At 43.3% G+C, this 19,477-nt stretch overlaps 1 protein-coding gene across 1 annotated transcript in view; it reads left to right on the forward strand.

Annotated features, from left to right (window-relative positions):
• Positions 1–1,693: 1,693 nt before the first annotated feature.
• Positions 1,694–19,477, forward strand: part of ERCC6 (ERCC excision repair 6, chromatin remodeling factor) — a 70,727-nt gene continuing 52,943 nt past the window's right edge. The window contains exons 1-5 of the mRNA XM_032837765.1: positions 1,694–1,771; positions 5,217–5,653; positions 7,475–7,595; positions 9,511–9,622; positions 13,385–14,102. Of these exons, the coding sequence (XP_032693656.1) occupies positions 5,232–5,653; positions 7,475–7,595; positions 9,511–9,622; positions 13,385–14,102 (1,373 nt within the window). The 5' untranslated portion in view covers positions 1,694–1,771; positions 5,217–5,231. The remainder of the gene's footprint in view (positions 1,772–5,216; positions 5,654–7,474; positions 7,596–9,510; positions 9,623–13,384; positions 14,103–19,477) is intronic.

Raw genomic sequence — 19,477 nt, forward strand, 5'->3', positions numbered from 1 at the left:
CTCAGGTCATGATTCCAGGGTCCTGGAATCAAGCCCCGCATGGGGCTCTCTGCTCGGCAGGGAGCCTGCTTCCCTTCCTCTCTCTCTGCCTGCCTCTCTGCCTACTTGTGATCTCTGTCAAATAAATAAATAAAATCTTAAAAAAAAAAAAAGAAAAAAAGTTGTTAATTCTCCTCAACTACTTAAGAGTGTACCACCTGCCTCCTGTCCAAATTCTAATTGACACACAGGCACTCACCAAAATAGTGCACATTAAAAAGGGGACCTCATTTTCTTTCTTTCTTTTTTTTTTTTAAGATTTTATTTATTTATTTGACAGAGAGAGAGATCACAAGTAGGCAGAGAGGCAGGTAGAGAGAGAAGGGAGGAAGCAGGCTCCCTGCTGAGCAGAGTGGGATGATTCCGATGCTGGGCTGGATCCCAGAACCCTGAGATCATGACCTGAGCCGAAGGCAGAGGCTTAACCCACGGAGCCACCCACCGGCCCCAGGACCTCATTTTCAAAATGGTTGGAAAGCACTGTATATCTGGGAGAAACAGCTTTCATATTCAAGCATTAAAACTAATATCTTACCAATGCCTTTCTGTTCACAATTACTGTACTCAGGAGATCACCAGTATCCTTTATTCCTTAAAAAAAAAAAAATTTTTTTTATGTGGGATGACTTAAGGCAAATGTAGATTGGTGCTGCTAACAAGAGAGATATGGTGGGTGGCATTACTATTACCAAGTAGCTTCCTAGCCCCCTTTTCCTACTGTCTGACTTCAGGCTTCAAAATGAGGAAGGCACTCCCCTACCCAGGACCAAAGATCCTTTCCTAAAAAACCAAACCAAACCAAACTAAACAGAACTTTCCCCACCCCGCAACACAAAGGTCCTTCCCTCAGTTACTGCTACTCTCAGAGGACTTTCCGGCGCTGGCCCTGGAAAATCCACCCTCTTAGAGAGTGGAAGCCCTGAGAAGCTGCCTTGTTGGTAAGTAAGGCTGACACCTATCGTGGGCTACTCCTTCCTCAGGAGTAGCTCAGTTTCCTCCTCCGTTCTGAACCTAGGTGTAGATGGATATTTTGTTTCTTCAAAAGCTCCAAGCAAAAATTCTCATTTGGCCCAAAATCCTTCTTACCGCTTTGATGTGAGGACAGGTATTAAATGACTCACCAGTGCAATCAAGGCATTCATGTGGGTCCACTATACACACACGTATGCTCCCCGCCCAGATGTGTGTGTATGTGGAGCTGGAGGGGCAACAGGTTTAAACAAGGCCTCTCCCTCTTCTTTGCGTGCTAACAGCCGTGCCAGATAACCAAGGCGGAGCAACAACGCCCGCCGCGAGAGGCTACTGAAACGGGACATTCCAGCCGGCTCCCCTCCCCAAGCTTATTTTCTTTGGGGTTCACGGCACGCAGTACCTCTCTCTCTTTCTTCTTGAAAACATGTCCTTTCATTCTTAGGATCGTCTTACTGAAGAGGTACTTTTTGACCAGGACTGAAGCGCCGGACCCAAGTCACACATCAGATCACCAGCCCATACAACCCTCACACACAAAACGCAGAGAGAAAGGCGGGGCTACACGCATCCGTCCAATCACGTGGCCGCGCACGCTCTTCCGGGGCCTTCCGGCACTTGCGCCGTGGTTAGGTCACGCTTGGAGGCGGTGCTTACGACGGACAAAAGACGCATGCGCAGCGGTTGCCCCGGTCCTGCTTCCACGGCTTGCGGGCGTCGGTGCCATCTGCGTTTCCGTACTGGTGGCCGCGGGGCCCTTGGGGTGAGTGTTGCGGAGGCCGTGCTGAACCTCGAGCTCGGACTCCCAGGAGCCCATGGCCTCGCCTTGGGCATTTGGCTGTCTTGAGGGAGTCCATCCGCGGGGCTGGCCAGGAACTGGCCCTTGAGTCGGGCGCGCGCCTTCCTTGCCCGCGCACCTGCGGCCGGAAGTGACGAAGCAGCGCTCTCACCTGGGGAGGCGGTGGGTCCCAGCCTTGGGCCCGCGGCAGGCTAGCGGGCCGGCCCCGAAACTTGAGCTTCTGGGCTTTGTGTTGGCCCCGGAGCGCAGGATCAGCGCGGTCCTGTTCGATTTCGATGAAAAAACTGGAGGTGTTACTTGAAAGAAAGCATCGGGGTAAATACAAGTCAGGCGCTTTGGGCATTGATACTGTCGAGTGGGATTGTGTAAAGGATGGAGCAGTCCGTATACGAATGCTGTAACACGGATTTCCTACGTAGCATCCATCTTCAGCCTGTTCCAAGCTGCAGTCGTTTTTCCACCCGTGTGTCTCCCGTCATTTCCTTGTACTGTTTCTTCCAGTCCGTTATCATACAGTAGCCCAGGTGGTCTGTTTGGAAATTCAAATAGGTCATGACATCATCACCCTGTTTAAAAGTCTTCAAAATCATTGGAATGAAATCCAAGTTCATGTTTTACCAGGTCCTTTGTGATCTTGGCTACCCCTCCATCTTCACTTCTTCACTTATGCCCCCACTCCCTCCCCAGCTAGGCATGTTTACAACCGAATACAAACCAGAATCCAGTTCCTCCCACAGAAGTCTCAGTGCTCAAAGGGGAGGACAAGGAAGATACTGTTTTTCCAGATGATTACTCCTTGCAGAGTGTTAGAAAATAATCTGTAAGATTTATACAATGAATGGAATCCTTAATCAGCAACTTTAACTCAGTTATGCGCATGGTATAAAGTAAAAAATTCTCACTGTGTTCCATCCTCCTTTCATTTTCCAAGTGTACCAGCTCTTATCAGCCTTAGAAATTACACGTTTCTTTGCAAAATGTTCATTTCAGTTTTGTCCTGTTTAATCCTTTTCATCCTTCAGACACTGGCTCAGGTATCACATTATCAGAGAGGTCTCCCTCCTTATCCCTAACTCTGCACTGTCAATTAGGTTCCTCTGTTACTTTGTCCTAAAGAATCCTGTACTTTTATAGCGGTTACCATAATTACATTTGTGGGTATAATTTATGTATGAACATGTTTAAATGTATAAATATGTGTATGTGTATATAATTCTTAAAATGCATGTTTTTCCCAAGAGACTAAGCTCTATGATGACAGAACCTAGTACACTGTCTGGTATAATGGATTATCAAGTATTTGTTAAATGGATGATTTATTTCACTTCTGAAACTGTTTAGTTTCTGATGAGAACTTTCTGATTTTCAGCTTTCATTCTTAGGGAACTTGGCCCTTTGGTCCATAGTCACTCTCCAAGTGGCTTCTTGATGTCTCCCTTTCTCCTTCCCTCCCTTCCTATCCCAGTACCTTCTGGCTTCTTCTTCTTCTTTTTTTTAATCTATCCAGCTAGGACCCCAAGTTCGGTTACTTGAACTACTCTTCTCTTCAGCATCTGTACCCATGAGCTTTTGTCCTTCTGCTCTGAAAACTCCCAACAGTGACATTTCCCTGGACTGTTAATTACCGAAGGAGGAAATTGTACAGCCTTGGGGATTGTTGGCAATCTGTGGTTTTGTGGGGCCCTCCACACCTGTCACCAGTGTTTGTTCCCCATCAGCTTTTCCCATCTATAGGACATTTTTTGCAGATTCTTATTCTTCTCCAGCCCCTCTTTCTGTTTCCCATCTGCTTCCTTCCTGAGATTCTTATTTTTATGGCTGAATTCACCAGTGACTCAATTATCCACATCGGACTTGTTATTTTAGACTCCTCTCTGAACATTACTTCCCTTCAGGATATATGGGGTGTCTTCAGTGTATCAGACTCTGGATCAGGGGTTCACATCTTAGCTTGTATAAGTTTCTTTAGCTCCAGACCCAAAGCGTTGTCCATTCCTCTGTTTCCAGGCGGCCTCTTGTTGGTGCCTCTTCTACAGACCTGCCCTGCTGTGTTATTATTGACATTTTTCTCCTTCCCTAGAGAATGAGCTACTCTGGAAGGGATAGTGCTAAGTTCCTGGTATCTTTGTATCCTAGTGCTTGGCTGCCAGGATAGTTTTATTTAATGAGAAATCATTGGAGCTTATTGGGAGAACTTCTGGTATTTTTATATAAACAAAGTTTCGGTGGTGAAGGAAACCTTGGTTTATTCAGTTAAATAAAAAGCAAGGCTGTCTCTTGGTTATTGCGTTGCTTTTTAATGTATTTATTAGAGTTACACAGGCAGCATAGTGAATACATTTTACTGAAGGAGATCCTGAGTATGTGGAGTGAAATGTGAAGTCTTCCTTTAGTCTCCCCTATCCTGCTTCCTCCTCCCCAGTGGTTGCAGGTTTGGTGTGTCTCTCCAGATCACTTTGAATGCATTCCATACACACAGATGCAGATAGACGTTTTATTTATCCAACATAAATGTGTTCATACTCTGTGATTTCTTTTCAGTTTACAAGCCTTTTGTATCAGTGTCACTGAAAAAACTTAATGCTTATACGCTTGTATTAAACTGTTGACATGCTACAGTGAACAGCCTTGCATGTATGTGAGTATTTCTTTGGAATACATATCTGGTCATGTGCATTTTAAATCTTGATAGATATTGTTAAATTGCCTTCCAAAAAAGCTTTAGTAATTAATATTGCTTCCAGCATTGTGTGAGGGTGGATCTTCCTTGTCTGCTGGACATAATCAGGCCTAACCTGTTTTTTACAACCTGATTGGCAAGAAATTGTGTTGCACGTTGGAATAGGGTTATTTTTGAGAATTTTCTCATGGTGACACTATGTCTCGTTCAGAGTTTCTGCGTATTAAGTAGCCTAAGTTTCTAGTGGTCAGATTCGTAGAGAAGCTTGTCGCTTACTTCACTAAATTTGTGTATCACAGTTCATCATGCCACTGTATTGTGAAACTTTTGTGCCACAATGCAGTGAAGATGCTAACTTGGAAAGTAGCAAATGACATCAGTTGATTTGGAAAAGACTCTTAGGGTGCCAGTGAAGATTTTGGTTGCCAGTTTTCTTACGTGGCTCTCCAAATGTCTTTTATTGTTGATGCTGTGTTTTTTCCTTCTTGTCTTTTTTTTTCTTTTTTTTTTTTTTTTGGTTAATACTTATTATTATCAGAACTCAAGAAGGTATATAGCTTTTGCCCTTTTAAGAAAAGTAATACTTGCAAACTCGAATTTATCTAATTGGAGGATTATTACTTGATCTTTTGAGAAGTCAGTGTTCTTTAATTATAAAAATGTTAAGAAACTATATAAATATCAATTCTTTATAACCAAAAAGGTTTGTTACGTTTTTTTTCCCTTTAGGTATTCTTGTAGAGGATGCAAAATGTGAGAATCCCCAACTCAAGTCCAACTCAGGAGCAAGACTGTTTGCAAAGTCAGTATGTCAGTGATAAACAAGAAATGACAATCAAGCGAGAGCATGATGGCAACGTGCAGGTGGAGGAAAGCCTCCCCTCTTGTTCCTCTGCTAACGGACCATCCAGTTTTGCCGAGGGGTGTTCATCGGAAGTTTCGAGGAGAGGGCCGGCCCTGCTGCACATCAACAGACATCACATACAGACGGTGGAGCCGAGTGCGCAGGCCCTTGAACTGCAGGGGTTGGGTGTGGATGTGTATGACCAGGACGTGCTGGAACAGGGAGTGCTTCGGCAAGTGGACAGCGCCATTCATGAGGCCAGCCGTGCGGCACAGCTTGCTGATGCGGAGAAGGAGTACCGATCAGTCCTGGATGACCTCACGTGAGTGTGGACCGTCTCCTCTGGTTGCAGATTTTGTGTTTACATGTGATGGAGAAATGCAGGTAATAGCTATGGTATTCCAGAAATATGGGCGATTTATAGAACCTCTTATTTGGAGGATGGAGTCAGTTAGGGCAGTCCTCGGCCATGTGTGCGTGAGCTTTAGTCCTTTCCCTCAGGAGCAACATTGAACGTGGTAGTCAGGGTCTCAGGCCAGCTCACAACAACCTGTTTATGCATAACATCCTAGAGAGAAATAGTGTTCTGAGTAGCCCAGAATGGTTTTCAGAAGAAGTGTACCTAAAGGTGTGATGTGTGCAACTTGAGACACCAGGAGCACATCACGCCCTTACCCCTCACATTTTTCTCTTGCCCTTTAGTTTCTTTTCAGTTTCCTGTGTCTAAACCCAGTGTCCGTCTTTTGATAATTTTTCAGATTTGCATTTCGAGAAATAATGTGAAACAGCTCCTTGCTTTTCCTTTCTTCTGTCCTACTTTTGACTCAATAGAAAAGATGAAGTCCCATTGAAACTTCATTTATGTGTTTGAGGAGAAGCAGCTCTGGACCTGGGCTGGAAGGGTGGGGCAGGTGACGGTGGAGCTCCTTCACTATTGCCAGTCTGCCCTGTCTTGGCCAGTGTTCTAGGCTGTGTCAGGCAAGCATGAAAGAGAAAAGGAGTGGGGGGAGGAATGGTGCAGTCTCAGATGGGGATGGCTGGGGAAGGGGAGAGGAGGGAAGAATGAGGAGTTATTGGCTACCCTTGGCTGGGGACACTGTGGTGCAGATGGCGGTTGGAACTTCAAGGACATGTTTTCTGCCAGCAGCTTCCTGGTGTGTTCTCTTGGCTTCCTGAGTGGCAGGTACTTATGGTATTCTAGGTGTTGGGAGCTGAGTTCCTGATAAGGAACACAATTTTACATCTGACCTTAGATATGTGCCTCCTGCTTGCTTAGGTGACAGAGTGCTGAGGAATTACTTCATGGATGAACATGAGATCCATGGTGATATGTGGTTAGACTGCCAGTAACTTGCATTGATAACATCTTTAGTCCTGATATCCACAAAGGATACAAATAGCAAAGTATACAAGTGTCAAGATTAAATTTGTGCTTTGAAAACTGGGAGTTACCATTCTACTGTGTCTGTTTTAGAAGCATCATGTTAGAGATTGGTTTTTCCCCTCTTCACACTATAAAATATTATGCTATAGCAAATAAGTCTTCCAGTATTGTGAAAAAAAATATTGTGACAGGTATCTGACTTTATAAAAAAATGTCAGCATTTTTAGTACTTTTCCAGACTTGGGGTGAACTTCCAAAATGGGCTTTAAAAACCCATGTATGGGTAATTGATGATGAGGAAGCTTGTGCGTGTTTGGGGAAGGGGTATATCGGAGTCTCTGTACCTTCCTCTCAATTTTGCTGTGAACCTAAAACTACTCTAAAAAACTAAAGTCTTGAAGAACCAAACAATGTATATCATTTTATTTTAGTTTAAAAGGACAACTATTGTACATTGTTTTAGCACAGTCTCTTGAATTGGGTAGACACTTAAAATGTAAAATGAATGAAACAGCTTACAAATGGGAATGTGCCTGATTTTAATCAACCAGATCAAAGAAAACACTAGCAGTTATCTTAAACTTCTAATAACTCTTCAAGTTGCATATGTGGCAACAAGAACATGCATTCTGGTTTAGTTTCTTTTATCTGTCAGTTAATAAGAAGTAAAAGGACATCTTTGTAGCATTTCTGTCTTCACATTACACTACAAAAAAATGTTACCAGAGTGGAAAATAGACATTTTATTTTATTTTTCAGGTCATGTACAACATCCCTAAGGCAAATCAATAAAATTATTGAACAACTTAGCCCTCAAGCTGCCACCAACAGAGACATCAACAGGAAACTAGATTCAGTAAAACGACAGAAGTATAATAAGGTGATTCCAAATAACATTAAGTATTGCATTTCTGAAAAAGTCATCATTGCTGTTCATTTAATATTTGGGAAGTATTCTGAAAAGAAGATGTGAAGGAAATAGCTATAATAGAAAATTTTGAGTTCCTTTTTCAAGTTTAATATTTCAGCTGTTTCTGTTTAATATCTTATGTTAAAGAACATCTTTTAAAATACATACATACATCACACATACTTGAGAGAAGTTTCTCTTGCTGGCTTTGCGTGCTGCCTTGTTGATGTTGATGATTATAGTCTTCCTTGCTGTGCCATTTTCTTTTACCTAGCTTAGGCACCTGTTTGGCATGCGGGCCTCACATCCATCTCCTTGTGTTGTGTGAATTTTCTTTTTGTTTGTTGGGTTTTTTTGCTTGGCTCCTGCTTGTCCTCATTATTGTGTTTCCTATGGCCACAGCCATCACCCCTCACACACTCATGGTCACTGCTCTTAGGTATTATGGTCACCACCCAGACACACTGATGGATCTGCACTTAGGGTTGTACAGCCTCAGGGTAAGGAATATCTGTTACTTATGACACTGTTTTTTTGAGGTTTGTAACATTTTTTTGGAATTTATGCTTTATGAAAATAGATCAGAGTACATAGGAATGACTGGTTTTGATCATTTGATTTCTGCCATCCAAAATGACGAGCAGATATCCTTGTGCAGGCAGTTAACCCACTGCCGTGAGTAAAGTCCTTGCATCTTTTATTTAAATTTCACTAGTGATGTCTGTAGACTCAGTGCTTCCTTTTGTTTTCCACTCACCAGTCCTTATCTTCACCGTCCCATCTTCTATACCTACCTCCAGAATAGCAGCCCAAAAGTCAGAGCTAGCAGTGGTCTCAGGCAGCTGAGGTCTCCCCAAAGCAGAGAGAGGACATCTGGCCTCTTGCGGGAGCATGTGAATGGATGTGCAGAGACCTCTGACCTTTGGCTTCTGGTGGGCTGAGGTTTCAAGGGGCGGTGAGGACCAGACTTTGGGCCCTTTTCCGTACTAGTCTAAGTCAGCTGTAGATTCCTATCTTTCTAAAATAGCCCTTTGATGGTTAGAGATAAACTATTCAGAGAGAAAGGCTCTGTTTGTTTCTTTTTAGAAAGGCTGCGTAAATGAGATTAAATGAGGGAAAACTGAAGGAAAAGGAATTGCAGTTTAGTATAACATGGCATTTATACTCAGCATTTCTCCTCATCGCACTCTCGTATTTGGTGTTTAAATATTCTTGACCTTGGGAAGAACAACCAGGTACCTTAGGCCTAGTTAATTGGAGAGGCCCTAGGAATCGCTGCATAGCTGAGCTCTGGTGATAGAGAGGGAGACAAGACAAAGTGGGGTCTGGGGTGGGTAGGGTAAAAGAGTATATTCAAATGTATATTCCTTTTAAAGTCTAGTAATTGGGTAGAATACTATAAAAGACTGTAAAGGACAGTTGTAAATACGGTAGATGATCAAAGGTGCTTTTTTAGGTGTTTGAACAGTTGTGTTTGTTTCTTCTGCCTACAGCCTATTGACCTCCTAGCCTGTCTGTTGCTAAGGTCAGAAACAGAAGTTTAGTCATTTACCCAGTGTGCAGTGGGGAAACCTAAGTAGAGCAGTTCTACCTCCTAGTGCAGTGTTAGTGCATGGGAAGTTCAGGGCTCAGGCACATAGAAAGCTGGGCCGCCCAGCCAGGAGAGTGGGTGGGGACAGGGATGTCTGCCCGCCAGGTGGGAATGCTTTCAGGCCTACGTCCTACACGTCCTTTGGCAGTTGCTCAAATAAGGTTCTTTATAATAATAGTAATATATGGAATTCTTGTTTTATTTTGCCTTGATTAAAGTTTTTAAATTTATCTTTTGTATTTAACCATAAATCACTTCATTGCTGTTTTCTATATTCAATATTTACCACTCAAGGAACAACAGCTAAAGAAGATCACAGCAAAACAAAAACGTCTCCAGGCCATCCTTGGAGGAGCGGAGGTACAAGTTGAAGTAGACCATGCCAGTCTGGAGGAGGAGGATATAGGTGAGGCTACTGGGAACAATGTCTCCTTGTTCTTGAATTGGTGCCTGATGCCTGTAGCGGTGAGGGTATCTCCTCAGTCCTGGCCCGGGTTTCAGGAAAAATCCCTTTCTTTGCCTTACTGTTAGAACAGATGAGGAAGATTTTATTCTCTACACCTGCAGAACCAAATCTCTTAAGTTGTAAGGGGGTATTTGGAGAATGAAAGTAAATGTTTAACTCCATGTACTAGAGACTGCTGGTGTACACTTGGTATTAGTTTAATAAATTAGGGAGCTTAGCATTCTTGTGTAGTTAATTTTGTAGAGACAACTAACTTCCTGATTGAATTACGTTTTTAAGCCCAGCATCATCAGTCAGCATTCATAGACTTGCTTTTACATATGTTTTTGGGATGTATTTGACAGGCTTTCCAAGCATCATCACTTCTTTTGTTTAAGAAAAGCTATCTTCCTTTAGGTTATACTATGGCTCCGATTTTGTTTTTATTACTGCCCAGAATAGGTGTCTTTTGGAGAACGTTTTGAGAAAATGCATAAGGTCCGAAATGAAATATCTTTGTGGTCTGTGCATGTGTATGTGTAGGTGTGTGTTTAGAATTTGTTGGTAGCTGCTCATTTAATATTTGAAATAAAGATTAAGGCTTCTTCGCATTTAAGCTTTTCAAGCAGATATTTTCTACTAGTTCTTGAAGTTTATTCCGTAACATGGGAGAATTATTATGAAGAATTAATTGAGGCAATAGAAAAAATATTAGATGAACTTTTAACATTTCATTCTCTCAGAATTTATTGGGCCTGCGACCAAGGCTTTCTGCTGCTGAGAGGCCGTGTTTCTTGTTCCTGTCTGGCTGCCTAAAACCTGCTACTGCATTTTACCTCCTCTTGCTTCCTTGGTAAAACTTTGCCCAGGATTAGTGGTTGCTTCCCCTATTCCAGAAGCCCCTTTTCACCCTTGCTTCACTTGGCCTGTCTGTAGCAGCAGATACTTCTGCGCCTTCCAGGATCCCAATCTCTCCTGGTTTTCCTTTTGGCCCTCTGACCATTTCAGTGGGTGGTTTTGTTTGTTTTTCTTTTCTGAGAGAGAAAGTCTGGAGTTGCAAGTATAGGGTGAGGGTGGGGGCATCAACAAGCTGATTCTGAAATTGATGTAAAAATGTGTTGGGCCAAGAAAAGTTAATCTTGAAGAGGAACAAAATATTGAGACCTGTTATCAAGCTTCAGTGATTAAGACAGTGAGGTATGGGCACAAGGAAAGACAAATAGACCAGTGGGACAGAATATAGGGACCAGCAAACAGACCCACCCCCATGTGGTCACTTGGTTTATGACAGATACAGCAGTGCAGTACTGTGAAGAGGTATCATCTTTTCAGTAAGTGGTGCTGGGTTCATTCACACCAAGGTAAAATGAACCGTGGGCCATTACACCATGTACAGAAATAAATGAAAAATAGATTTTAAATATAAATGTGAGTGGTAAAACAAGGCTTTTAAAATACAGCTTAGGAAAGTATTTTCGTGATCTTGGGGCAAAGACTTAATGAGACATAAAAATGCTCATGGTCAAGGAAAAGGTTTGATGAATGAGCTATCTCAGAACTTCTGTTGAAAAGAGAACATTGAGAGAGTGAAAAGGCAAGCCGAAGAGTGGGAGAAGTTTCTTGCAACACATGTATTAATTGAAGGACAGGAATCCAGAGTGTATTAAAGAACTCTTGGGAAAGGGCTAAAGACCTGAACATTTTCTTCAAAAGAGGCTATTCAGAAGGTCAACGAATCTATGAAGAGGTGCCCTAGTCCATTAGTTCGTAGGGAAATACAAATGACAACCACAAAGTGGTACCGTTGCACATGCACTAGAGTAGCTACGATGCCAAGAATGTAGACCCATCGAAACTCTCAAACATTGTTGGTGGAACTTAAAATTAATAGGACCATTTTGAAAAACTGTTTGGCAGTGTCTGCTAAAGCTTAACATACCCAAAGAATTATGTATACACGAATTACTGATGGATGTATATTGGAATATTCATGGCAACGTAATTCATAGTAACTAAAACCTGGAAACTACCCAAATGTCCATTAACAGTGGAATGGAAAAATTACAGTGTAGCTATGTGATAGAATACTAACAGCAGTGAAAACCAGCAACTGCAGCTGTATTCAAGAATGGGGATGAATCTCAAGTGTAATGTTGGGCCAAATAAGGCGACACAAGTGTACAAACATTTCCATTTACATAAAGCTCAAAGCCAGGGACAGCTTGTTTGTAGTGTTAATAGTGTGGTGGGTCGTTATTCTGGGGTGGGGTAGAGACTGGGATGTGCCGTCACAGGTGCATCTGGTGGTGCTACAGGTTCTGTTTCTCGATCTGGAGATGGGTGTGCAGTGTGTTTTTTTGTGAAAAGTCACTGAGCTGTACACTTGGCATTTGTGCACTTCCTGACGTGTACTTTTCTTCACTGCAAGTTTAGTGAAGAACTGGCCGCGGTGTTACTGCACCGCGAGAAGCGTAGATTGTGGAATGTGGATTCCTCATGCTCAGCCCTACTTATGTCGGCGTTTTGGCTCTGGGTAAAGTAGTGCTGCCGGAGATGAAGTTCAGAGATTTCCTGGTGACTTTATGTTATTAAGACCGAACTTCCCGTTTACACCCTCCGTTCTGTCAGGCGCACATCTAATAGTGCTGTCCCGTAGACCTGCTGGCAGTGATGGGAGTGCTGTCTGTGCTGTCCATTGTGGTCGTCCTCAGCCCCACCCGGCTCATCGAGCACTTGAAATATGGCAAGTGTGTCTGAGGATCTGAGTTTTCAACTTAAATTTAAATAGCCACATTGTGCAGAGCAAACATTTAACTTTTACCTATTCAGGTGCATGTTGATTCTTTATACATTTGCAGTTTTGCTGTTCCTTGCATTTTAAGTCTGTGCGGGTCCTGGTACTAGAAGTGGCATGGAAACTTGGGAGAGTGCTTCCTCGGGGGCTGTTCTTCGATAAGGAAACAGACACATTTGTCTGAACGTTACATATGGGTAGGTCTGTCTCTGGCTGCATAGAGAGTATATTTATAATGCATTATTTTAGAAAAAGTTATTGAGAGGGGCAGCTGGGTGGTTCAGTGGGTTGAGCCTCTGCCTTTGGCTCAGGTCATGATCTCAGGGTCCTGGGATCGAGCCCTGCATCGGGCTCTCTGCTCAGTGGGAAGCCTGCTTCCTCCTATCTTTCTGCCTGCCTCTCTGCCTACTTGTGAGCTCTCTCTTAAATAAATAAATAAAATCTTAAAAAAAAAGAAAAAAGAAAAAGTTATTGAGGATTCAGCTTTTTGACTCAGAGTATATTGAATTGGCGTGATGAATGAATGCTATAATAAATTTTGTTCTCTTCTTTATACACAATATGCTTTTGTACATCCATGGTATTTTTTGATTTTTAAAAAATTTTTATTTTTTTTAGAGAGAGAGCACACATGCGAGTGGGGTGTGGAGTAAAGTGGGAGGGAGGAGGAGGGGGGAAAGAATCTTACGCAGACTGCACTGAGTGCAGAGCCCGCGGAGGGGGTCAATCTCACAGCCCTGAGACCATGACCTGAGCTGAAACCAAGAGTTGCAGGCCCAAAAGACTGAGCCACCCGGGTGCCCCCATCCATGGTATGTTTTTAAAATGCGAGTTAATCATAGTTGCTGTTTGCTGGAGAAGTGACCATTTGTGTTGTGCTCTTGGAAAGGTTTCTGCTAGTGCCCAATGCACTGTCCTCCCTCTTTCAGAACCGGGACCGTCCTGTCTCGGGAGCATGCTCATGCCTGTGCAGGAGACAGCTTGGGAAGAGCTCATCCGCACGGGCCAGATGACACCTTTTGGAACCCAGATCCCTCAGAAACAGGAGAAAAAGCCTAGAAAACTAATGCTCAACGAAGCATCAGGTTTTGAAAAGTATTTGGCAGATCAAGCAAAATTGTCGTTTGAAAGGAAGAAGCAAGCTTGTAATAAAAGAGCACCTGGAAAAACCCCGGCCTCGGTCACATCGGAAATGAGCACAGCACTCCACGAAAACAAACCAAATGAGCAAAGCAGAGTTCTCTCGAAAACAGATAAGCGCTTGAAAAAGCACATGAAGAAGCTCCAGAAAAGGGCTCTTCATTTCCAGGGGAGGGTGGGCTTGCCGAAGGGAAAGAAACCGTGGGAGCCTGACGTGAGGCTGAAGGCGGAGGGCAGCCCTGAGGCTGAAGAGTCCAAGTACGTGCCCGCGGAGGAGGAGCTGGAGGAGGCCGAGGGGGCCGAGCTGATGGCAGAGGGCCCCGACTGTGAACTGAAGCCCGTGCTCAGGCACCGGCAACGGCAGAAAAAAGTCACGGGGCAGGAGATGGGGGATGACTTCCTTCCAAGTTCCGGGGAAGAAGCAGAAGCTGCCTGTGGAGGAAGAAGTCGGAAAGTAGTGAGATGCCGAGATGATGGAGATGAAGATTATTATAAGCAGCGGTTAAGGTCAGTCTGCAGGTTGTAAACAGATTGTGCCCTTTGCTCTCTCTTAGGCTGCAGGTTTATTGAATAAGAATTCTAGATTTGGCTTAATGTATTAGACCCCCATTTACCCAAAGGTGGGACTCCCTGCAGCCTTAGCCTCCTCAAACCAGCAGAGCCCTTGAATCCCCCATGGAGCTAATCCCCAATGCCTCTAACTTTTGTATCTTCGTTCAGCTTTGGGGCATGTCTTAGAAGAAGAGATTAGGGGAAGGGCCCAGGCAAGAGGCATGCGGAGGACTGAAGCATGAGCCGTGTGCCTTTCCACTCAAAGAGGACCCCGAAGGGAGGGTCAGGAAAAGGAAAACACTGGCCTGTGTCGTGTATGTTGCATGGTTGGTTTTTTTCTTTTGATGCAGGAAAGTAATTGTCTAGGACTTTCTTCCAAAAAGGAGCTGAAATTTAAGCTTTAGTGTATGAAAGAATAAACTTCTTTTCTTAAATCCCTCCTTCCTTGTCTTGAGAAAGTAGTCCCCTGCAGAATTACAGACTCCCGTCATGCTGCCAGAAAGGCATTTCACGTGCAATCGCCTACCCTTCCTTTTCACTTTTCATTTTTGATGCTGGACGCTGACTTTGGCTTTTCTTTCTGTGACTCAGTAGATGATGCAAATAAGATGAAAGGGAAGGTGATCCTGTTCCTTTGGGAAGTCAGTTGCCACATATTTTTTGTGAGCCCTGAAAAATGGTCTGGACACTGTAGGTACCTGGTGTGCCCACCAAGCACGACCCTGCCCCTCCCCGGCCTCCCACATGAGCTTACTCAGCACTAAGAAGGTCCAAGGGAAAGGGAATCTGTTTAGTGGATTCATTTTTAAGTATTTGCTCCCGGGCTGGCCTTTTTCCAGTCCTCAATAGTTTTTTCTTATTTTCTATGTAGGGAGACCTCATTTATCATGTTTCTTGTAGCTTTCCACTGACCTTCGCGAATGCAGACTGTCCTCATAATTTTTTTCCTTCTGTTTAGAACTGATGACCCACACCCAGACTATCACATACATTACCTAGTCTTTTAAAAGCAGATGTGGCATAGTTCTTTTCACAAAGAGGTTGAGGACCTGTGACCTGAATCCGGTTCTTGAGAGCTGTTACACTCACACTGTGGTAGACCACTTGTAGCATAGTTGAGGAGTGACTTACATTTGTTACTTCTCATTGCAACTTTAACTTTATTTCGCACATTTAATATCTGTAGAGCTGTTTGAGGATATGGCTGGATACTCTTGAACCTTGAGCACTGTCAGTCTCTTAACTAACTGTAGAATTAATAAAAGTGTTAATCTCAACATATTGATTGTAAATGGAACAATATTTTCTTCTCATTCAATATTTATTTTAAATGTATTAGTATCTTGAGCAGAAGTGGTTTATTTTGATTGAATTTTAAATAAGGGTTTAGTTTAAATTCATGGTAACACGTTTTTCTTAATAATCTCAAGACTGTAGAACAGTTACTTCCAAAGCCATATCAAAGCCAGTTTTTTGCTGAAGTTACAGTAAAATCTCAAATGAATTTCAGAAATATCAATAACTCTAATTGCCACCAAAATACTATAGCTTTTAAAATTTTATGGCTACAGTTATTAAGGCTGTTAAACTGCAGATAACACATTGAAATGTTTGTATGACATCTCCTTTGGTCCTCTATGGTTTGGGGGATGGTAAAAGAAAAGGCTCGGTCTAAGAAGCATTAAGAACATTTTAGAACTGCCAGTTGCTTTTTTTTTTGTTGCTTGTTGTTGCTGATCTTTGTGTACATATTGAAATTGTAATGAACAACAGCAAAACAAAAACAAAAAAGACTTCAGGCTCCCTTATTTTAGCAGTGGTTTGATGATAGATGATCAGAATAAAGCCCCATAGAGTTTGCAACATAGAAAATGAGTTTTCCTTTATGGTTAGAACTTAGGAATATGTACCTAGGCCAGGTGCTTTCTTGTATTGGTTATAGCCCTGTTAATTATAAGAGCATTGTGGTACTTAGAAGCGAAAGTGAGTCATTCCTAGAGATCTTTTTTTTTTTTTTTAAGATTTTTTATTTATTTATTCAACAGACAGAGATCACAAGTAGGCAGAGAGAGAGGGGGGAAGCAGGCTCCCCGCTGAGCAGAATGCCCGATGCGGGGCTCCATCCCAGCACCCTGGGATCATGACCCGAGCTGAAAACAGAGGCTTTAACCCACTGAGCCACCCAGGTGCCCCCATTCCTAGAGATCTTAACCCCTTAATTCTCTCAGCTCGAGCGTCAGAGTTCTTTCCTTAGCTCTAGCTTACTCCCAACTATGTATCATTGTTTTTAGCTGTTGCCAAGTGGGAATTTCCCATCAAGCCTTCTCTAGAGCTTAACCTTTTCTGGAATAGGATAATAGCACTTAGGATCCTACTTTCTCTGACTTAGCCCAAGACCTCAGAACAGTCTTGGAACTGTAACCCATTGTTTTAAACTGCCCATATATTTTTCCCTTTTCATATTTGTATCCTGCCTCTCTTTACTGAGTTGCATTTGGAGGCTGTCTGTGTCCTTAGTGGTGTTCCCTGATTTTCATACCTCTGATAATGTACCAGGATGGATGAGCTAGTTCTTAGAAGTACATATTCTGTTGGTTCTTACTCATGTCCTTAGTATGCAGAGCCTAGAAAACATCCATGATTTTCTAATTTTCATTTTGTAGCAGCAGAGTATCTATTAGGGTATTGCTTTTAGTTGTGAGGTTCAGCTTTTCTTAAAATACATTGCTGCTTTACAAAACTAGGGTCTGGGAGCTCCAGGAGCCAATAATAGGAATGACACACATTCAGTGTTTGAGCGTTAGGTGTCCCTGGTGAACACTTACATGTCACTTACCTCATCCAGTCTGTACAGCCAGAACAGGTCAGGGTGGCCTAGACCAGACATAGGTGCACCTTTCTCCTCAAGATGATCAAAGATCAGCAGTCCTTGTTACCTCAGTGTTCCTGATTGATTTCCAGATGAGATAGAAGGCAACTCCCACTGTTTCCTCCTTGTTCTCGCTGCATGAATGCATATGTGCGCTCTAGGACCAGGACCAGGGTTTCCAGCAAGGAATTTGTGACCTTTTATTAGGGGACACAGGCACCAGTAAGTCCAGTGTGAAGGGAATAATGAATTCAGACAGGGAAGATTTTGGGGAGGAGATTCATTCTAGCACAGGGCCTTGTCTATTGAGTAGTTCAGATATTTTGAAATAGACCTTAGGGTGCAGGTTACTGAGAGGGAAAATCCTTGTTTGCTTTGGAGGCACATTATTTCTCATTTGGGTTGGTGGCGTGGTCGCCGTGGTGTGCACAGATGCCTGGCTTCTAAGCCATCCGCCGCAGACCAGGCCAGGCACAGGCCCTCGCCTTGCCGAACAGTTCCCATCTTGGGTAGTGGCAGTCTGTTCGGTGGGGAGACAGACCCTGTTTGGGCTCTTCTTGGGCGCAGTCCATTAGTGATCTCTGCTGTGGGCACGGGGGCCTGGGGGAAGCAGCAGCCTTCATGCCAGCTGTTTGCCAACCTTGAGATACAGCACAAACAAAAGATGCCACCAACTCTGGCCTCCTTCTCTGGCAGCGGTCAGCATTGCTTGGGTCGGGCTTGGGCTGTAGGTCAGGTTCCATCCCGAGTGAGAGGACGCATTTCCAAATACGCGTTGTCTCCTGCTGGCACAAGTAGGGCTAGTGTTTAGTGTTTGACTTGAACCCATACCCTGAAGCTCTTCTTTCTGTTTCTGTTTGCCAGACGTTATTATTTAAGTTGCTAACCTGATGGGCTGTATTTCCTTGGCAATGAGCGTACACTAAAGCAGAGGTTCCCCTGCCGTGCCCTGAATCTGCAGAATCACCTGGGAGCCCTGCCGTTGGAGGTGCTGATTCAAGAAGGCTAGCGTGGGGCTACCAAGCAGTAATATTTAAAAGCTTTTCTAGATGGTTTGATGCACTGTCAAGTTTGGGAAGTACGTGTTGTGTATAAATAGATTTTATATACTGTTTTCCTTTTTGAGGTTGTGGCTTTTGGCAGATTGTTTGTATTTGTTTCTCTAAAATCCTTTATATATACCCTGCACAAGTTTGTTTATATAGGGGAGGGCTTGTAGGGAAACTTTGAAGTTAGTTCATTCAGCTACTTGCTGTACGTAATAGATCATTTCCTTCCTATCAGAGCATATGCTTCAGAATCACCTGGAAAGCATCTTCTGGACTCAGCCTAGAGCGTCTGAGGCTGCAGGTCAGGAGTGGGAGGAGCTGGGCACTGCGTGGGTGCATTGACTGAGCTCCCGCTGATTCTGAGGTGAGGTTGGTGGCATTCCTCATCATTACAGGCCCTTACTGTGTTCCCACTGAGGAAACCCTTGAGGCTGTTGGAAAGAACTGTGGGTAAGGATGTTGGGGTTTGAAAATGAAATGCTTTTTTTCCCTACTCTAGCCCAGAGTCAGTTTGGTATTGCTGCTGGAATAAATCTGCCCCCTCCCGCATTCCACTGCCACCTCAGCGAGTGGCAGTAGATTTCCCAGACTCTTGAGTAGGTGGTGCCTAAGTCTTCTCAGATTATCAGGTCCTCGGGACCAAGCTGCAGAGGTCACAGCGTGAAACCGATTTGAGTTGCTCCCTGTGAATGGTTTGAAGGCTTTCCACACTCCCCACCTTGCACTTCTGATGATTCCTTGTTTTTTTAAAATAGTGAACTTATGATAACATTAAGATGAAATAACTACATACATCTCTATTTTTTGTGTTATTTGTCTACATTTCATCCCAGGCTTTGATCCTGTGCATACATATCTTTCAGTTATTAAAGTTATAGTAAGAGGTTCAAACATTTGATCATGTCCTGTTTAAGTTGATCAACTTGCCTGTGATCTCACTGTTAAGAGATAGAGCTGGGATTTGAAGCCAGGACAGTTGTGTGAATGTCATTTTCCTTCCGTTTGTGGGATTGGGTGGAATGTGCGATATCTAGATATGACCACAAGGTGGCGCCAATAATCAGTACATAGCTGCCTCCACCTCCTTGTGATGGAAACAACCAAAAACCTAAGTTGCTTGGATGGGGACTTGGAGAGATTGTAGGGAGTGTAGAAGACTTGACAGATAAGGTGTGGATGGGGATAGGATTTGTGTCATATCTTGTATAACCTGCGTCTGTAGTCATGATGCCTGTTGGTATAACTGGATTCGAATCCATTTAATAAAATGTCTTTAAACCTTAAGGATTTTTCTTTCCAGCCCCCCCTTTTTAAATTTTACTTTATCTTATGTGACTAACTTTGAATGGATCCATTCATTATGTAAATCTTACACAGTGTCTTCACACTGCAAGGCTTAATCATCTGAGTAA

This window comes from Lontra canadensis, unplaced genomic scaffold, assembly GCF_010015895.1.
Source record: "Lontra canadensis isolate GAN:19392208 unplaced genomic scaffold, GSC_riverotter_1.0 scaffold3, whole genome shotgun sequence".
NCBI classification, from domain to species: domain Eukaryota; kingdom Metazoa; phylum Chordata; class Mammalia; order Carnivora; family Mustelidae; genus Lontra; species Lontra canadensis.